Source organism: Perognathus longimembris, chromosome 11 (genome assembly GCF_023159225.1).
Source record: "Perognathus longimembris pacificus isolate PPM17 chromosome 11, ASM2315922v1, whole genome shotgun sequence".
In the NCBI taxonomy this organism is placed as follows: Eukaryota; Metazoa; Chordata; class Mammalia; order Rodentia; family Heteromyidae; genus Perognathus; species Perognathus longimembris.
Window position 1 is genome coordinate 5,065,778 of NC_063171.1, and position 20,214 is coordinate 5,085,991.

A 20,214-nucleotide genomic window follows, 5' to 3' on the forward strand; every position below is an offset into this window, starting at 1 on the left:
GACTTTGAATAGTAATTTAATTATTTGTGTATCCATTTCCCTATTTATAAGAAGGAAGTAAATAACTTCTGGGACTGCTGTGATGACAAAATGCAATAATGCAGGAAAATGCTTGCTTAGGATAGATAGTGCACAGTCAACAATAATATTATATTTAACAATCATAATAATCATCTTTTTTTTGCCAGTCCTGGGGCTTGGACTCAGAGCCTGGGCACTGTCCCTGAGTTTCTTTTGCTCAAGGCTAGCTCTCTACCACTTGAGCCACAGTGCCACTTCCAGCTTTTTCTGTTTATGTGGTACTGAGGAGTCTAACCCAGGGTCTCATGCATGCTGGGCAAGCACTCTACCACTAAGCCACATTCCCTGCCATAGTCATCTTTTTAATCTGTGGATTTTACACTTCTGTGTGGTGTTGCTATTCGCCTCTCACAGCCTCAGAGAGCCTGGGAGTTGATTACAAGGACTAGAAACTCTTAAAAGGTAGTCATCATGATATTATGCAACCCTACCTTGCCTGGTTGTTCTTTATAGCATAATTTAAGAGCACAACCTGTAATAAAGATCATGGAGAATTTTTTATTGTCTTTTTGCTAAAGAAACTCTCTACAGAGGAGACTGAATACAGAAATGAGATAGATGGACTAGAGCCATTAGAAGAGGTTCTTATGAGATTTTTTTTTTTCGCAGAGAAAATTATCATGTGAGATGGAAGCTATAGGAGAAGAAAGAAAAATTTTTTTTAAGTTTCTCAAATTTTTGCCAGGTGCCTTTTAAATAATACAATTCATGCCACCAGAGTTTATTAGAACCAACTACAAATTTGCTTCTTTATTGAGCAATTACATTTATAAAATTTGATATTTCGTTCTTTTATCTTTCCTGACATGTACTTGCAAAGGCAGAATGAAATGAATTCCATCTTGCCATTATCTGCTTGTCCACTGGCATCTTTTTATAAATCCCAGGTGTATTGTAGAATCTTAGGGTACTAACTTCCTCAAATGGAAGTTTGTGTTGCAATGTATTCTAGGAATTATTTTGAATTGTTATTAATCCACCATTACTTAAAAATTAAAGACCAAAGAAAATACAAAAAGAAAATGGTGGCTAGGCACTTGTGGCTCACACCCGTATTCCTAGCTACTAAGAAAGCCAAAAATCTGAGGATTGTGGTTTGAAGCCAGTCCTGGCAGGAAAGTCTATGAGACTCTTATCTCCATTTAACTATCAGAAAGTCAAAATAAAATAATAATAAAAAATAATTGAATTCTAGGTAACTTTTAAAGATACAATCAAGAGAATTTGTTTACAGGTTGGATATAGGGTGTGAGAGAAAGGAAGCAAGAACATGGCTGTGCTGGTGGCATTAGTGTGGGCTGGTTTACAATCATTTGGATAAATGCCCAGGAGTAAAATTGCTGGGTGATAGGGGAGCTCTATGTTTAGTGCTTTGAGGAACCTCCATACTTTTTTCTGAAATGGATGAACAGGTTTATATTCTCACCAGTATAGTAGCATTCCCTTTTGGCTATATCCCTACCAGCATCTGTTATTATTTTTCTTGATAATGGCCATTCTAACTGGGGTGAAGTGTAATCTCAGTGTTGTTTTGGTTTGCATTTCTTTTATGGGCAGAGATGTTGAACAATTCTTCATGTGTCTATTGGCCATTCTTATTTCTTCTTCAGAGAAATCTCTCTTTAAGCCTTTAACTCACAAACACGACCATACTAAAGCAACCAGCACAACCATGTTCATTGCAGCATTATATACCACAGCTAAGATATGGAATCAACCCAGATACCCCTCAGTGGATGAATGGATCAAGAAAATGTAAGTATATACACAATGGAATTCTATGCTTCCATCAGAAAGAATGACCTTGCCCCATTTGTAAGGAAATGGAAAGACTTGGAAAAAAAACATATTAAGTGAAGTAAGCCAGACCCAAAGAAACATAAGCTCCATGATTTTTAATGAGGTTGTTGTTTCTTTGCGGACTTGTTTATTGGGGGGCTAACTTTTTGAGCTCTAAGTATATTTTAGATATGAAGTCCTTATGCATAGTAAAAATCTCCCATTCTGTGGCTTTCCATTTACCTCACTAGCTTTGTCCTTTGCCATGCAGAAACTCAGTTTGATACAACCCCATTTATCCAGACTTTCTTTGATTTGTTATGTTTCTGGATTTTTACTTAGGAAGTTTTGACCTGTGCCAAGGAGCCCCAGTGTTTTTACTTCATATGAAGAAATTTTCTGGATGTGGAGCTGTGGCTTAAAGTGGTAGAGTACTAGCTTTGAACAAAACAGCTAGGGACAGCTCCTTGGCATTGAGTTCAAGCCTAACAGCCAACAGCAACAACAACAAAGAGATTTGCTATGGTCAAGTTTTATTCCAATGAGGGTTCATGGTCAAGGAGGGTTATTTTGCTTTGACTTTATTCTTTTGTAAATTATTTGAAAAATGATGAGAAAAGTTAGAAGAGTTTATGTGATTCAGGTGGTAAATGATTGCTATTGTCCTAGTATACTAGGTCTAAGAATCATTTGAAAGTTACTTTGTAGGTACTAAATATATTGCTAGTTTTGTTTGGCTGATTATTTTATTTTCAATTTAATTTTATTGTCAAGGTGATGTACAGAGGGATTACTGTGACATACATAAGATAGCCTTGACATACATGTTACCCCTTCCCTCATTTTCTCCCACTTTCCATCCCCTGACCCCAGTTGTACAGTTAATTTCTATCATATTGTCTTGCAAGTGTGGTGGCTGCTTGTTTTAAATGACAAACCACCTATACTCATTTGGACATCTTGAATGTCAGAATTGCATGATAATCTGTCACATAAAACATTATTATGGGAGACTTTTTTTTCTAGAATTTCAGTAACATGATTGTAAGAAAAGATATGGAAACAACTTGGAGGCAAAATGTCAAATGTTGCTATGTGCAAAAGAGAAGTAAATTGAGACTGTGTCTCATGGTTGTAATCTCAGCGACTCAGGAGGATGAAATCTGGAATATCTAGGTTTGAAGGTAGCTAGGGCAGATCTCAACTCCAAAATAACCAACAGAATGCCAGGCTGGAAGCATGGCTCAACTGGTAGAGCACCAGCTGCATAAACCAGCCAAGTAAGTACAATTCCTCTCCCATCCACTCCCATCTGAATAAGATAGAGAAAGGGAGAGAGGGAGACCGAGAGACATAGACAGAGAAAGAGAGATGGGCAGAAAGACAAAGACAGAGAAAAAGAGAACAGGATTCAGAACATCATCTTCTGAGACACAAATATTTCTATCTGTAGGAAGATTCCAACAATAATAGTACCTAGGAAAAGCAGGACATTCTAGAATTTATAGCATTCTCCTTAGGAATGTAGGGCAAGCACAATAGGACTTAGTCTTTCCAAACACTTTTCACACCATGTTTAAAGTATCTTATAGTTTAAAACACAAAATGCCCAGCTATTCAATAACACATACATGAGAATTGATCAAATATTTATCAAAAACTTTATTATATGTGAGAACTACAGCCCAAATCGGAAGATAAAAATGAATTAATTGAATTCCATATAACTATAATCCCACTTCTTTAAGAGGTGAAGGTAGCAGGATTTTGGTCCAAAGGTAGCTTGTCAAAGTTAGTGTGAAAATCTATCTTAAAAAGAAACTAAAAGCAAAAGGCCTGAGGACCTTGAAGAATGGGTACAATGCAAGAATGAGGCCCTGAATTCAACCCCTAGTACAAAGAAAGGAAGAAATAAATCTTTGTGAACGTATTTTCTTAAGATCAATTGAATAAGCAGTTAATGGATTGGGGGGAGACACCAGTATAGGGGCTTAAACTGAGGGCATAAGTTATGTCCTTTGGTTTTTTCTCTCAAAATTGGTGCTTTACCACTTCAGCCACACTTCCATTTCTGGCTTTTTTTTTTTTGGGGGGGGGGAGGGGGAGTTAGTTGGAAAAGCAAAGCCTCATAGACTTCCCTGCCCAGACTGCCTTCAAACTGTGATCTTCAGATCTCAGCCACCAAGCTAACTAGGATTATAGGTGTGAACCACCCACAACCAGACAGTTAAGGGTTTTGAAAGAGTATATACTTGATACATACTTAAAGTTATATTGTTACAGTGAACATATCCACAAACAACACATGAGAATACCCATTTTCTTATCTTTTTCTCTATAATGGCTGATCAATACTTTTACTATTTGTTAAACTTACAAGTAAATATTGTATCTAAATTTTTTTTCTCAAATTTTTATTATCAAACTGATGTACAGAGAGGTTACAGTATCATACGTTGGGCATTGGATACATTTCTTGTACTGTTTGTTGCCTTGTCCCTCATGCCTGTATCTAAATTTTTATATTGTATGTTTCTTTGGCTTTTTATTTGCAAGTTTGAAGAACTTGGGCATTTGCATTTTTTTTTACTTGTAGATTGTGCTGTGGGTCCTTTGGTCATTTGCTATTAAAATGCTAGTCTTTTCTTGGGTGATTGTATTTAAGCACTTAATATAAAAAGATGTGCATTGTAGTAAAAGTTGCAAACACTTTTTTATTACTTATGTTGTATGTATCTACCTATTCCTTACGTGGTTGAAATAGGGGTAAGTGGTAAATTTTATTGAAGTACAGAGCTTTCAGGAACTAAGTTATCCTATGGCCTGTGTGTTAAGGTATATACTAGAGGAAAAAGTGATTTTTTTTTTCCTTTTTGTGCCTCTCTTGGGGCAGAACTCAGGGACTGGGTTTTGTCTCTGAGATTTTTTGGTCTAGGCTAACATTCTACCACTTGAACCACAGCTCTACTTTTGGCTTTTTTGGGGGAGGGGGTGAGATAAAGTCTCATGGACTTTCTACCTGGGCTGGCTTCAAACCAGGATTCCCACATCTCAGCCTCTTGTACAGATGGGATTACAGGTATGAGCCACTTGACACCAGCATGAAAAGGAGTAAGCAAACTACTTCTATCTTGAAGAAGCCCTTCATTTCTCTGAGCTTCACCAAGTACAGCTGTCATACCACATTGGTGGAGATTATCAAATATTTGAAGTCATTCGTTAATTCTGATGTCTGATCTAATATAAATAATGCTGCTGCTGGTAAGTAGACTCTGGGGCTACTGTTCCAAGCAGCTTGTTTCAGTTTACCAAAACTACCAAAATAAATTAAGCTGATGTAATCCAATCTGCCTGGGACACTAGACAGCCTGAAGCCATGCCTTGCATCCCAGAGCCTGCTTCCTTTCTTTATCTATTCCCACATCTTGCAAGTCTTGCCACTGTCCCCCATCTCTTGTAGCCCCCCCCCCCCCACAAGCATCCATAGAGAGCTTTGCAAAGAGACTCATACTCTGTCTAGAAGGGCTGACCTTTTCTGTCTTTGAGAGAATCTCAGGTCTCCTAAGCAAAGTTTAAACTAGGCACCAATGGCTCATGCCTATAATCCCAGCTCAGAAGGCTGAAATCTGAGGATTCTGATTTGAAGCCAGCTAGGCAGAAAAAGCACAGGCGACTCATCTCCAATTGACTAGAAAGACAAAACAAAACAAACAAAATAAAATAAAACTCTAGAGTTGGAGCTGTGGCTCAATGTGCTCAGTGCTAGAATATTAGGCCTGATCAAAAAAGCTAAGAGACAACACCAAGGTCCTGAGTTCAAGCCCTAGTACTGGCCAGAGAGAGAGAGAGAGAGAGAGAGAGAGAGAGAGAGAGAGAGAGAGAGAGAGAGAGAGAGAGAGAGAGTGAGGAGGGATTTGTATGATTTCAATTGTCTTCAAATCATAGCAATTGAGGTGTGTTCTCAAGTGCAGGGTAACAGATTGGGAGGTGGTAAAATCTACACCTCCTTTGTTTAGTTTTGCTGGAATCTGAATCTTCAGGTTTCCCAAAGTGAGCAAATTACACATGCAATGTAATTTTTATCAAAAACATTAACAGAGTAACCTGCTATCTCTAAAAGATAAATGTTTGACTTCTGTTTTCTTGCTACACATTTTACAGTTTCCTCCTCCTGTACACACAGTCCTCTTAACATTTCCAATCCCCAGAAAATAAATGTATCAGCCCTTTGCACAGAACAAATTAGCATGCTTTCCCCAAATAATGCCAATTCTTTGGAACTTTTTGGCACTTAAAGTAGAGAAAAACATCATGATTACCTGATTTGCTTCCTATTTCCTTAGCCAACCTCATTTTAAACTTTTACTTTTCATGGCCTCTGATCTCAAGTTAACTAGAACTTATTAAGGAAAATGAGAAGTTCTGAAGCTAAGGCTTTTCTATGTTAAAAACAATCCTTTACAATGTTCTTCTGTTAAGTTCAATTCATTATTTTATTTGTGCTGGTACTGTGGATTGAATTTAGAGCCTAGGCACTGTCTCCCAGTCTCTTATAAGGCTAGCACTCTACCCCTTGAGCCACAGCTTCACCTCTGGCTTTTTCATTCTGAATTGGAGGTAAGAATCTCATGGATTTTTGTTTCCTCCCTCCAGAGAACCTAGGCAGGAGCCGCTGGCACTGAGCTAACTAAACTCCTTTTGCTCAAGGTTAGCACTTTACCACTTGAGCCAAAGCACCACATCCAGCTTTTTCTGAGTAGTCTGTTCCAGATAAGAGTCTCACACTTTCTTGCAGGGTCTGGCTTCAAACTGTGATCTTAGATCTCAGCCTCCTGAGTAGCCAGGATTCTAGGCGTCAGCACCCAACTAAACCCACTAGTTTTAAATCTGTCTTTCTACTATTGTAATTTTCTGTCTATCAAAACACTTCTTCTATACATGTGATAGGGTGCCAGTTTCTCAACCCTTTAAGTTGATTTGAGGCATGTGATTTCTTGAGCCCATAAAGTGGGAGGAGAGAGCACGTGTTACCCATGGGTGTGGTCTCTCCACACAACTCTCCCCCTAGGTCCTCTGGCCAGGGATGGCCAAGGGATGGAGCTGCATACCTAGAGGTAAAACATCCTCTAGGTCCTTTGTGCCTGCCTCATATCCCCTCTGCTAATGCCTGGGATGCATTCTGCAGAGGGAAATTAAATCACTCATAAAATGTTAAACCATTTGCCATTTGTAATGAGTGTTAACATTTTCATGATAATCAAGGTGAAATGAAGTCCATTGAACTCTTAATCTTTACTGACATAAATCAAGGGAGGGATATTTCTCACTGTTTACAAGAGTACTTCGCTGGCTACTTTCCTATGTACTGCTCTACCTAAAATGTCTGTAGAAGCTCCCACTATAAAGAATTTAGGCAGCACAAATTAAGCTGGATGAGGTTTGAGATGGTTGTTTAGGGGCAGAAGTGGGAGGTGAGAGGAGATTGTGAATGGATCGACCACTAGCATCAAGCAGGAAAAGTAGCTGCTGGTCAACAGCTAGAAACTCCAAGCAACACTTTTCTTTCCAAGACCTGGAGAGAAAATAATTGCCCCATTATTGCCCTATAATTCTTGTAGATATTTCTAGGAGAAGATACTGTTTCTTTTTGTGGGAAATTTTTTTTTAATGGGATTGAGTGTATGAACATGGCCATAGTTTGGTAAGTGAAATACATCCTTTAGCAGGTGCTGGTGGCTCCCATCTGTAATTCTAGCTACTCAGGAGGTTAAGATCTAAGGATTGTGATTTGAAGCCAGCATGACAGAAAATGAGAGACTCTTATCTTCAATTAACCACAGAAAAAGCCAGGAGTGGTACTGTGGCTCAAGTGGTAGAGTGTTGGCCTTGAACAAAAGAGCTCTGGGACAGCATCTAGGCCTAGATTTCAAGCCCCAGAAGAGGGGGCGGGAGTTGGGGGTGTAATATGGAGGTCAGATCTGGCCAGTGGCCATCATTGGCTGTTGAGGCGCATCAGACTGACTCCATCTCAGGTTAGTTAAAGAGAGCAGAAGCCGACTCTATCTTTACTAAGATCTCCCCCACCCTATCCAGGGAAGTTCCCCTTTGCTGTGATAAGACTGTGTAAAATGCTTGACCACCTGAGTAGTAGAACATTCAAGGTTAAACCTGTGCCCTCCCATGAGTAGGCGTATCCACTTACATCATGTGAGCCCTTCCAAATCCATGCGCCAAGCCTAACTTGATAGGTTGGTTCAAACAGTTGCTATGAGGCAGATTGTAACTCCATTGGCCACCTACATGTGACCTGGCATGCTCTGTAGGTGTTGTAACCTCATTGGCCACCTGCGTGTGGCAGGCTTGACCATATGGTGTTTGCCTTAATAACCCAACCCTGAGCGTGGCCCGGGGCCACGCTCCCAGCTCCTGAGTCTGGGCTGCTGCCCTGGGTGGCCAGCCTGCTTTTTACGGTTGAGGTTCCAGCTCCTGAGTTTGGGCCATGACCCTGGCTGGTCAGTATACTTTTTACTTCCCCAATAAATCCATCTTTTTACTTGAGACTGTCTCTGAGTGGTGGACTCTTGGAGGGATGGAGGATTACCCCCACCCTCGGACCCCATTACATTGTGGTCCCCTCCCTTGGGGGGACCCCATTACAGGGGGAGGGGACATTTGCTAACAGACACTCATTAGAATCTTTACATTCAGAAATATTCATGTGCCTGTAATCCTAGCTACTCGAGAGACTGAAATCTGAGGAATATGGTTCAAAGCAGGCCAGGCAGGAAAGTGTGAGACTTTTATCTCCACTAAACTACCAAAAAAGTCAGAAGTGGAGCAGTGGCTCCAGTCTACCACTGCTCTAACTTGGCTCAAAAAGGTAACTCAAGGATAGCACACAGGCCCTGAGTTCAAGGCCTAAGACCAGCAACAAAAAGTAAATAAATAAACAGAGAGATAGAGAAAAGGAAAAAAAGAATAAGAAATCTTTCTACAAAAGGCTGTCATAAGTTATACTGAGCATTTCTATTTATATTCCCATTTTTGTCTTTCCCTCTGTGCCAGTAACATGGCTGAATTTCCATTCACAAAACTTTCCTCCTTAGGTTATTATCTATTTTGATTTCGTGTTTATATTAGGTTAGGGTTTCAGGAAATAGACTTGGAAAAAGAGACTTGGCTGCAGAGACTTATTGGAGACAGTACCTATTGTTATGCCAGATTTCTGGTCCCCAAAGACCACCAAGGAGCCAATACCGATGCAAACACAGGAGAGTCTTTATTGCAAGCTCGAGCCTGGACTCCCAACCATCACGGACACAGTGGATCTGGATTGAGAGCCCCGACCCTCAGATAGGCAGGGTTTTTATTGTGATTACTACAGGGGCAAGGTATTTCCAACTTGGCAGATACTTGATTGGATGACATTTAGCAAGCAAGTCTTGTCCTATTTCCATTGGCTATCTACCCTTTCAGTTACCTATTTTGGCTTTGATATTGGGAATTGGCCTCGATATCAGGAATTGACAACAAGTGGTCATGTAACACTGATGCAGGGGGTTAGTGCAGGAGGTAGAGCAAGTCACAAATGGGTTAAGCAAGCCATTTACAGAAGCAGAATATTGCGGTCAGGCTGACCTAGTACCAACTTTATTTGAACAATTGCGACCATGTTTTCCCATTACCATTAAGCAAGCTTGAGCGGGCTAAAACAATCCAGTACTCAGTCATAAGTAAACCAACCCAACAGTTACCATGGCATTTCTACTACTATTATGGTTATTTCTATAGTCTATGACTATGATCATTTTTTACTGTCCGTTACCATGGTTGCTACCCAGGTATAGAGGTGAACAAGTGCTCCCTACATTTTTAAATGTCAAACTACAAGAGTAACTAGTTTCATGGGGGGGGGGGGTGCAGCCCTCTATCATGGAGTCATCACCAGAGTTTAGAAGCTGTTATAATTTTAACACTAAAACTTATATTTAGTTACTCCAGTTTTCAGGTCAGCCCTAACACTATAAAAGGAAGAAAGGCAAGAAGGTAGAGACTTCAGCCCTTCCCAAGGGTTACTAGGAGCTGGGCTTCAGAATGGTACCCAATCAAAGCTGGGAGACCCTGTCCATCAGCCTGTATCCTCCCATCATCCATGAAAGATGAGCTAGGGGAGGGGCAGAGTGATTCTGGCATAACACACCTCCTTCAGCTGTCCGGAATTCCAGGAGAGAAATTCGTTCCATGATTCAGACTGACTTAAGTGGATCATAGACCTAAATATAAGACCTGCAATTATGAAATTTCTACAGGGAGCCTTGGGAGAAAAATCTGTTACCTGGGGCAAAGATTTCTCAGATGTGCTACGAGAAACTGAAGCCATGTAAGTACCAAATTGATAGTGAGATTTCATCAAAATTAAAACTTCTGCTGTTCTAAAAGTACCACTACAAGAATCAAGAAACTTCAGACTGAAGAAAATACCTGCAAAATACATAAAAAAGTTACCTATAAAAGTTACCTACCTATATAAAAGTTACCTACATATAAGTAACACACACACACACACACACACACACACACACACACACGAGTTGGGGGGGTGGGTACCAGTACTGGAGCTTAAACTTAGGGCCTGAGCACTGTTTTTTAGCTTTTTCACCAGAAGCTGATGCACAAACTATTGAGCTCCAGCTTCACTTCTGCATTTTCCTGGTGTTTAATTGGGGATAAGAATCTTTCAGGGTTGTTTTCACAAACTAGCTTTGAACCATTATCCTCAGATCTCAGCCTCCTGGGTTGCTAAGATACAGACATGAGTCACCGGGTTCTGTCTCAAAATATATTTTTTGAAAGAACACTCAAGAACACTCAAATAATAGAGCAAACAATACAAGGTAAATGCGTATTAAATATATGAATGCCAAATAAGAGGAAGATGACAAAAAAGATGAAAAAAACAAAAAATTCACTTCCACATTTTTTGTTGAGGAAATGCAAATTAAAATCACAGGGAACTACAACTGTAAATATCAGAAAGCTTTAAATAAAAAAAAGGCTAATATATGTTCCCTGAAAATCTAATGGCACATTATATCAAGTAATAAAGGAATAGCAGAATTTATAAGCATTTGGCAAAATAAGTCATGGCTTTGCCCAATTTATAAAATGTAAATTCTTTTAGATACTTAAAGGTCATTTTGTAAGGTTGACTTTCTTTATAGCATGTTAAGAATCTGACCTTACAAGTCAAGAAAAAAAAACAACACAGAAAGTTCATTTGTACCTGAGGCACTTCAATAATGGTTCATGTGTAAAATTATCAGTCAATAACAATTTGAAAGCAATAGTGGGTTATGAGGTTTCATAATAATTCCCATTTTGCATAATATAGATTCTAGCACAAACAAATTCACATCTATTCTCACTTTGGGACATGCTACTCCTCACAAGCAATGCAATTTGAGTTTACAATGTTCATTTGCATTTCCTGGGTTCTCAAGGATAGTTCAGGAAGACCCATTCTGGCCCTGTTCAGGCCAAGCCTCAGGCAACGGAAATTTGATTTCCTAAGCAGTTTTAAATGAAATGCTTTGTGTGTACTAGTTGTTTTCTGTCCGGAGATTTTAAATGGAGCAAAATCAACAGCTTAAGTAACATTCTCATTCTCCAACAGTCCCAGGAAAGTAAGAGTAAGACGAATGGGCACCATCTTGAAACTGAGAAGTACAGATTACTTGATAGTGTTTTAATTATTTAGTGATTTATCCTCTGGCCACTCATGTCTAGAAGCGTGTTGAGACACACTCAAAGTCTCCATTTGTCCACTACTAAAGTGGAAATAATAATAAAAGTGTCAATGTAATCATTGAATTCTGGATGCCTTGTCCAACAGTAAGGATTTGGAGGGACACACATAGCTCTCTGTGCCTGGAGTGTAGTCCCTTTGTTTTATTTCAAATGATACTGAAGGAAAGCCATTTGGATATCTAAAATTTTGTCACAGATGTTAAGAAGGAATTATTAACCAAGAGAGTCCAAAAGTTAGAGGAGTATTCAGAGACCAGTACTATAAAGGCCAATACAGAATGAGGTTCCCAGTAGAGTCTGACAAAGTTAGGGTGTGTTTAAATCTGCTTGGGTGGTCAGGACTTTCTCCTTCCTTTCAGTCTTAGAGATCAGATCTACAATATACAGAAGAATCAGTTCTGTTGCACTGGAAGTCTGGAATTCCTAACTTAAAGGGACAGTAAGGTAGAGAGACAGCATTCCCTCAGATTTGCTAAAACCTGAAAGTCTCTAATCCTAAATTCTTCCCAGAAAATTAGGATCTTTTGAAAGGTGGAGAGACTAGGGGGAAAAAAGCAGAGTTGCTTCAGGCCCCAGGGTTCTAAGGCTGTCAATTGTAAATTAGAAAGAAATGATTGCAAGCTCCAGGAAGCTAATTGGGAGCCCCAGGCAAAAGTCTTAAGTGAAGTAATTGGTACTTTGTCTTTTTCAGGTTAGATACCTCTAGGATACAAGTGGATACCATAATTAGAGGAAAGGGCAGGGGGCTGGGAATATGGCCTAGTGGTAGAGTGCTCGCCTCCTATACATGAAGCCCTGGGTTCCATTCCTCAGCACCACATTTATAGAAAAAGCCAGAAGTGGCGCTGTGGCTCCAGTGGCAGAGTGCTAGCCTTGAGCAAAAAGAAGCCAGGGACAGTGCTCAGGCCCTGAGTTCAAGCCCCAGGACTGGCAAAAAAAAAATAAAATAGAGGAAAGGGCAGCAAACAGATTGATGCTCTGAAATGTCCCATTTCTCAGACTCAAAGATTCCTGTCAAACAGAAAAACCAGTTTTACAGGATGTAGAGAAGAGCCACTCTTACTTGGAGCAATGAATTTAAGAATAAAAAACAATAAAACCCACTGCATTAAATAAGCTTAAATTTTATTATTAGGCTTTCTTTCCAATCTAAAAAAAGCAGTGTATTCAAATTAAATTATCACTACAGTTAGAAAACAACTGTTTAATTAAAGTCATTTTATAAACTTAATTTGTCTTTCTGTTGATTCGCAAAAGATCTCTGAAAAGTTTTATGGATTTAGGAAGCATGTCCAGTCTGTCTAGGCCCAGATTAAATGAACTATGACAAAGAACAGAGATATTTAAAAAAACAATTTATGAACTAAAATAATTGTGAAAATGTGAGGTTCTCACATGCATGTCACTGGGAAATTATTTCTTCCCAGCCCATGATCCAAGAGGCTGGGGTGGGTTAGGAGTGGTAGACCAGTACTACCAAGCCTACAGGAAACAGATCACAGGGCAAAGTCCCCTGGCACACTAAGAAACCATCTGAATTCTGTCCATGCACATGGGCTTATACTCTGTACAGTAGTACATCTATACCTTATATGGTGTGTGTAAATACAGACACACACACACATATATACATACATACATACATACATACATACATACATACATACATACATACCTTACAAACCATCTTACATCTTAATTTTTTCGGATATGAGTACTGGAACTTGAATTGAAGGCTTCTCTTGAGTTACACCTTCACTTCTCAGTTTTTATTGGTTAATTAAAGATAAGAGACTCACAGACTTTTCTACCCTAGCTGGCTTTGAACCTTGCTCATCAGCTTTCAGCTTCTGTAGTAGCTAGCATTATAGTTAAAAGCCACCAGCACCTGGCCTAAACACCTTATCTGAGGTAGATTATTATCCTTGTTCTATAGGAGAAAAACAAAATTCAGTGTGTTTAAGGAACTTGTCTATTTTCATATAGCTTGGAGTGACCAGAAGTATGGTCTTAAAAAAACATACTATACCATCCATACCTTACAACTGAAAAGACTGTTTCAGAAATGTCGCTGGGTAGAATCTAGAGGGTCTGAGGACTTAACTGAATATACAAGGGGGCATGCTAAATGTGTCTGAGGGAAATATAGGTAAGTTATTCTTTAGAAGAATTGTTGGTGCATGTCAAAGGGAGGAGGACAAATATAGAGAGAAAGGGTAGATAGCCAATGTACACTTGTAAACATGGAACCTGAGTAAATTGAGGGGATGGTGGACCGGGATAGGTGCGTGGGAGACTGATGGAAGGGGTGACACCGATGAAGATACCTCTTACTCATAATCTGACATATTGAGTTGAAAACTCTTTGTTTAACTCTTTAAAGGTATTTTTTTAGAAAACTGAAAAAGTTAAAATGAAAACTAAAGTTCTCAAACTTATGTAAAAGTAAAGGACAAGTATAGTAAACCTCTATGTGTTGGTATCCCACTTCCAACGCCTCTCAATATGTCCCTAGGGTTAAGTGAGGACCCCAGGAGAGACCCAGTGGGCTTCAGGAAGAAGGACCAGCTTCCTGGGACATCAGAGAGGTGAAACGAAGGAAGATTTGGATCCTCAGAGCCTGACATGTCAGCAGCTGACTTGATTTTAAAAAATGAAGCCAAATCTGTCTGGAACTGATCATGAGTTAAACACAAACCTAACTAAACAATGAAGTGTTGTCCTGGGTTTATATCATGTCTGCATGCCAAGATCTCCCCACATATAAGCAAATACTTAATAGTTGTCCAGCTTATCAACAACCTTGTAGGCTACAGAGCACAGTGTTTAAAATGCTACCCCACCCCTCAGTGATCCCCAGTATGTCTGAGCTGACCTCTATCCCTCTTTATCTCCATCTCCTATCTGGAACCAACACTTCAAGTTTTTGTCTTTAAATGTTTACAAGTAAGCTGTGAAAATTACCCCATATAAAAAAAATCCTCCATATTAATTCAATTAAAGGACAGGTTCATTTTGCTTCATTTTATTATAGAAATAAGCTATACAGAGTGTTCTTACCGCTGTTCTGGTGTTCGGCTGTATATCTGACTGTGAGGTTGCAGACATTGACACCAGACTGAAATAAAGCAAAGGTTTAGAATTCCAAGTTTTTTTTATTTCCAAGAGGCACACACACATACTTCATATTGAGCAGATCCTTACACACACTAACACGGAGATAAAATTTTAAAGTATTTCCTCCAACTGTCAGTTTCTGGACATGTCAAGAGGAAATAAAAGTAATGGAATGTAAACTTTACTTGCAGAAGATAAAATTAACTTTAAAGGCTCTCTTGAGAATAAGCAGTCTGAACAGTATTATATGTCCAAAAAAACAAAAACAAAAACCATGCAAAATCTCTTATTTGAACTTAAGAAAAAGAAGAGGGAGAGCCACAGATTCAGGGAACTCATTGTTCTCTGTCTCTGTCTCTGTCTCTCCACCTTCTCTCCCTCCCAACCCCCCTTTGTGGCAAAACCGATAGTCTCACTGTCCTTGTGGGCCAATCACCAGTTCCACTGGGCCCTCACCAGTACCACTCCCCAGATATGTGGCAGATCATCATCTCCCAGGGTCACTGTCACATCACCCTCCTTAGCAGCCTTTGGATATCACTCCCTCTTTCAAATACTTTCTTCCCTTGATGGCCAGGTTAGGCCAAAGCCCCAGGGTCTTCTCTGTATCTAACTGTTTGGACCTTCCTTCCTTCCTTCCTTCCTTCCTTCCTTCCTTCCTTCCTTCCTTCCTTCCTTCCTTCCTTCCTTCCTTCCTTCCTTCCTTCCTTCCTTCCTTCCTTCCCTCCTTCCTTCCTTTCCTGTCTTTCTGAAATGTCAGCTTCTTAGTAAGACAACCTCTACCCCCACCCCCCAGCCAGATGCATCTCATTTAAAATCAAACCCCTCACCTCATCAGCTTACATTATTTTTTCTTTCAAGGTAAACTCCTTGAGTGTATGGGGGTATTTCTCTCTTTGTTATTCGATTCTTGGCATGTTCTTTTTCTTTTCTTTTCTCTGACCATACCTAGGGCCTTCTTTCTGCTAAGCAAATGCTATACTACAGAATTACACTCAACCCCAAACCTCAGCACCTTGAAGAGAGTCTGGATGGTCAATACTTGATCAATGAATCAATGACTGAATGAGTGATTTAATAACCCTCATAACATTAGCAGATTCCATTTCACTGTTGGTAACCAGAAAGCCTGACTTGAAAATCTCAGCCTACTTTGGTTTTCTGTCTCATGCCTCCTTAAGAAACATTGTTCTATTCCCATTTTTCTGTGCATGAATGTCACTTTAATTTCTTTTGGAAAATTTTGAAACCACTTAAAATTTCTATACAGTTATCAGTGACTACTTGAACAGTAGTAATTAAATTTTACTTGGTAGAAGGAAAAGGGGTTCTGTGAAATACAATTGCTTTCCTTGTCTCATAGGTAAATAGGAAAAACCCAGCACTTTGCTGCTGACTATTGGGCAGCAGTTCTGTAGCATGGACTGAGAACTAAACTTTTGTAGGGGAAGCCAACAAATTGGTTTGAAGGACCTTAATAAACAGGTCCCTCCGACATTTCCTCTTATTCTGTCTGTAGTCATCAGTGTAGCTCATAAAGGTGATGTCTTCACCAATCCTATCACCTAATAATTCCAGAGTGTACTGGCTATCTCCACTACCTAGAGCACCCACACTTCCTGTGCTGGTTGAAGTCTTGCCTTTTCTTCACACACATAATTTGACCTCTTTCTGTAGTCTCTCTGACCTTTCCAATCAAAAGTGTTACTCACCCCTGTGTTTCAAAAGGAAGTTTTGAACATCTATCTCTTGCAGTCCTTATGGTTTATAATACTCATAATTATTTGCCTGTGCTTTTGTACTTCTCACTGGAACCCTCGTGGAGAACAAATATCATAGTATTTTTGGTGCCAGTACTGGGACTTGAACTCATTGCACTGAGCATTTTTGAAACAAACAAACCTGGAACTCTACCACTTGAGCCATAGCTTCACTTCCAGCCTTTTGCTTGCTAATTGGAGATAAGAAACTCATAAACATTCCTGCTCTGGATGAGTGCAAATCTTGATCCTCAGGATCCTCAGATCTCAACCTCCTGAGTCCCTAGGATAACAGGCATGAGCCACCAGTACCCAGAATACTTTGTCTTTTGCTTACCAAATAATGTACCAAGCCAGAAAGAAACATTCAGCTTGTAACACTCAAGTGCATAGTCAGATTGCCACAAATATACCACAGAAAGTGTTCTTTGAATCCAGCCTCTTTTAATAAATCCTCAAACAAAGCTACCACTTTAAAAATGAAGGAGCATTGGCTGTCTGACAATAATATGCAAAGGTCATGAGTCATGGCCTCAGAGTTACCATGGAAACAGCATACACAGAGAAGTCATGTTGTACAATAATTAAGAAAAGCTTTGGAAGGCCTATAAGCCTTGAGATTTACACAAATTAGAATTAACAAATGCATTTATGAAATCTGTTTTCATTTCAGAGTTTTGTTATTGCAGATTCCTGGGGAAACTGAAAGAATATCCTTAAATATATGCTGGAAATTTGAAATAATAAGATATGGAAACCTTATAATGGCTTTGTTTTCTTGGTGTTTTACAAGAATAACAACAAAAAGCCTTTCATTTTAAATGAAATATCTGAAATGTAACCTTTTACTCTATGTTTTTTGGTGGAAAAGTCATCAGTGAGATATAACAAATAAATTATTTTAATAAAATTGGTTTGAATAGGTAGATATCAGTGGGAGGGGAAGGCAAATAAGGATGAATATGGTTGAAGTACTTCATATATGGAAATAAAGCCTATAAAAGTGACAGCAGTAAGGAAGCACCTCCTGCATTTATTTCCCTTGACTTCCCTATTGGTTGTACCCTGGATGATTCACTTCAAGGTGTTCATTGAAGGGCATTTTTCCCTCTTTGGGTAACATAATGTTCACCCCTTTCATTGGCTAGAACATGTGGACACGTCTTTAAGACATGTGCTTTGTTAGGAGAAATTAGAAGAAAATGAATGCTAAATTTCATAGTTCAATAAACAATTACAACAACAAAACCTTTCTCTCTAAAACTATCACTTAAGCATCATGGTTTCTTTTGAACACAGAAACAACTGTTTGCATCAAGTCTTAAGAGATATATGCATTTCTTAGATCACCCACAAATCTACAGTCACACAAGAAATACACTTTTTCTACACTGAGCAAGTAGAATATTAGTAGCTGTGAAAGCCCCACACGGGATGCTGCCCTCCAGGAGATGCTAGCTCCTTCACAGTAGGGGCATTGCTGGCTCACAGTCAAGGTTGCCAAGATGATTCTAAGTGGAAGTATTTCCACACTGAAAGGGAAACAAGTTGTGCCCACATACACATTTTCTAGTGATTGATTACTGATTGTTGAGGTGAATTATATACTTGCATACCTGTAGTCATATTTGTTTTTGTATTTGGGGAACTCAAGGACAAGTGACCTAGCTCTGTATGTGTGTGTGTGTGTGTGTGCGCGCGTGTGTGTGTGTGTGTGTGTGTGTGTGTGTGTCCTGGTGGGCAAGAGGTAAGGGTGACATTTTATTCCAGGGATTTAAAAAAAGAGCTCCCTTTACCTTCCTGCCCTTCTCACTCTAGTGAAATAGTTGGTATAGGTGAGTATATGATGTTGAGTGATATACATGAGGGACATTTTGTTATTCAACAAAACTGTGGGTTGAAAACTATTGTGTGTCAGACCTTGCTCAAAGAAAAAGGTCACTGTCCAGGAAAGGAAAAAAGTCTGTTTGATGTTCTTCCCCAGGCTTTGAAGGAGGGTTAACTTTGAAGTTAGGAGTGAAGGCCATTCCATCTAGAAATTCACATGAATTATTTTGAGTCAAAAAGAGCTAGGAACTCACCTGCCTCTCTCTGGTGTTTCTGAGTCTGAGGTTATACACTTCTTGCTATAACATGTTCCCATCTCGGGCCAGGCCCGCTGAGAGTGCCTGTCAATGAGACACACACCCACCAAGCCCATTCCCTGGAATTTTACAATCACTGCTACTGCTCTGCTGCCCCTTGTTCCTAAGCAACCACAACAGACGTGGTAAGGACAGTTAACTTCCCAAAGCAGAAACCTCAGTTACGAAGCCACAAGAATCCCACAAAACTCCTCTCAAAAATCAGATCCAGACAGATGAAGAACCATCATGTAGTCATCATTTCTGGAAAATCCATTTAAAGTAGAAGAGAAGCAATGTGCTGTGCTCAAACTGCAATATGGTTATAGCTAGATCCAATGCTAAGGATCAGTCATCATGTTGCTGTGTGGGGAGCGCATGGAAATGGACTGGCTTATAGACAAGCAGTGATTTCACCACAGGCCTCCTGTGATGGTTGGTTTCTGTGGGCCCTCCTACTCCAGACAAAAGACCCCACCTGGTCATGTTCTGACTCTAACTACTTTCCTGACATAGGATGGAGGAGGCAATGTATCTTGGTGTCCTGCCCTCTGTCACAATTCCTCCCCAGCCACGTTCTCCCAGCCGGTGGTTATTCTCCTTGAGGCATCTGTGAATGGAAGTGAGTCTATATCCACTTTACTCTCTAAGGTGACAGTTTACAGCTCAGAGTCCTTCCTGAGCTTTGATCCCTGTCCCATATTCACCCAACCTAGTCACATTGTCCATTTCAAAATAAATTACACTGGATGACAGAAATGTTTTCCACCACAGAATTTATTTCTAGGATTGGGCTATATAGTTCAAATAACTACAGTAGTTAGCAGGAATCCATAGTTAGGACTTATCTATAAAACAATGTGATTAACATTTCTCTTTCAATATAGTTTTAAGTTCCCTAGTGCCTTTATAAAACAACATGATGAGTAAAACGAAGAAGTATCAATCAGTTGGTGCTCAGAGTGGAAAATTCGATGCTATATTTGTAGATGTGGAAAAACAGGGAGGGACAGGGCTATGGGACTTGCATCTAGTTAATAGATTATGGAGGATCAGAAAAATAATTTCATTGTTTGTGTCTTATTTTATTCCTTTTTGTTATCTCCAAATAGTACAATGGAGTTTTAATTCAACATATCAGTTTATGAATGTAGTGCATCTTGATAGGTTTCCTGTTTTTAAAAGAACAACTTGAATTGTTTGTGATTTCTTCCAGATCTAATATTCTGACCTTTTAGCCAAAGAATTTTTTAAAAACCCACAAAACTGATTTGTACTTTAGTGCATTTAGGAGAATATGCAGATATCCTCAATGTCAAGGGTTCATAATATTTTATGGAAGGAAGGTCATGTCAATAATGGCTGTTGAAAGGAACTGTAGGCACTAATTATTTATAATGGTTATTAATCTTCTTGTACATCTCACTGATCAAAAACAGAGGCAAAGAGATATGGCTGATACAAAAACAGACCTTTAAAAGTCCTTGAAAAACAAAGGGACTTTCCATTTTCTCTTTCTCAAAGGAATGCTGTGTGGAAAGGATTCC

At 39.4% G+C, this 20,214-nt stretch overlaps 1 protein-coding gene across 3 annotated transcripts in view; it reads right to left on the reverse strand.

Annotated features, from left to right (window-relative positions):
- Ccdc192 (coiled-coil domain containing 192) overlaps positions 1–20,214 on the reverse strand; it is a 226,845-nt gene that overhangs the window by 175,617 nt on the left and 31,014 nt on the right. For 2 of the 3 annotated variants that reach the window (XM_048358139.1, XM_048358141.1), the window contains exon 2: positions 14,728–14,785. In XM_048358139.1, coding sequence (XP_048214096.1) covers positions 14,728–14,785 — 58 coding nt within the window. Of the gene's footprint in view, positions 1–14,727; positions 14,786–15,627; positions 16,170–20,214 lie in introns of those variants that run through there. The other variant, XM_048358140.1, reaches the window with a different exon arrangement.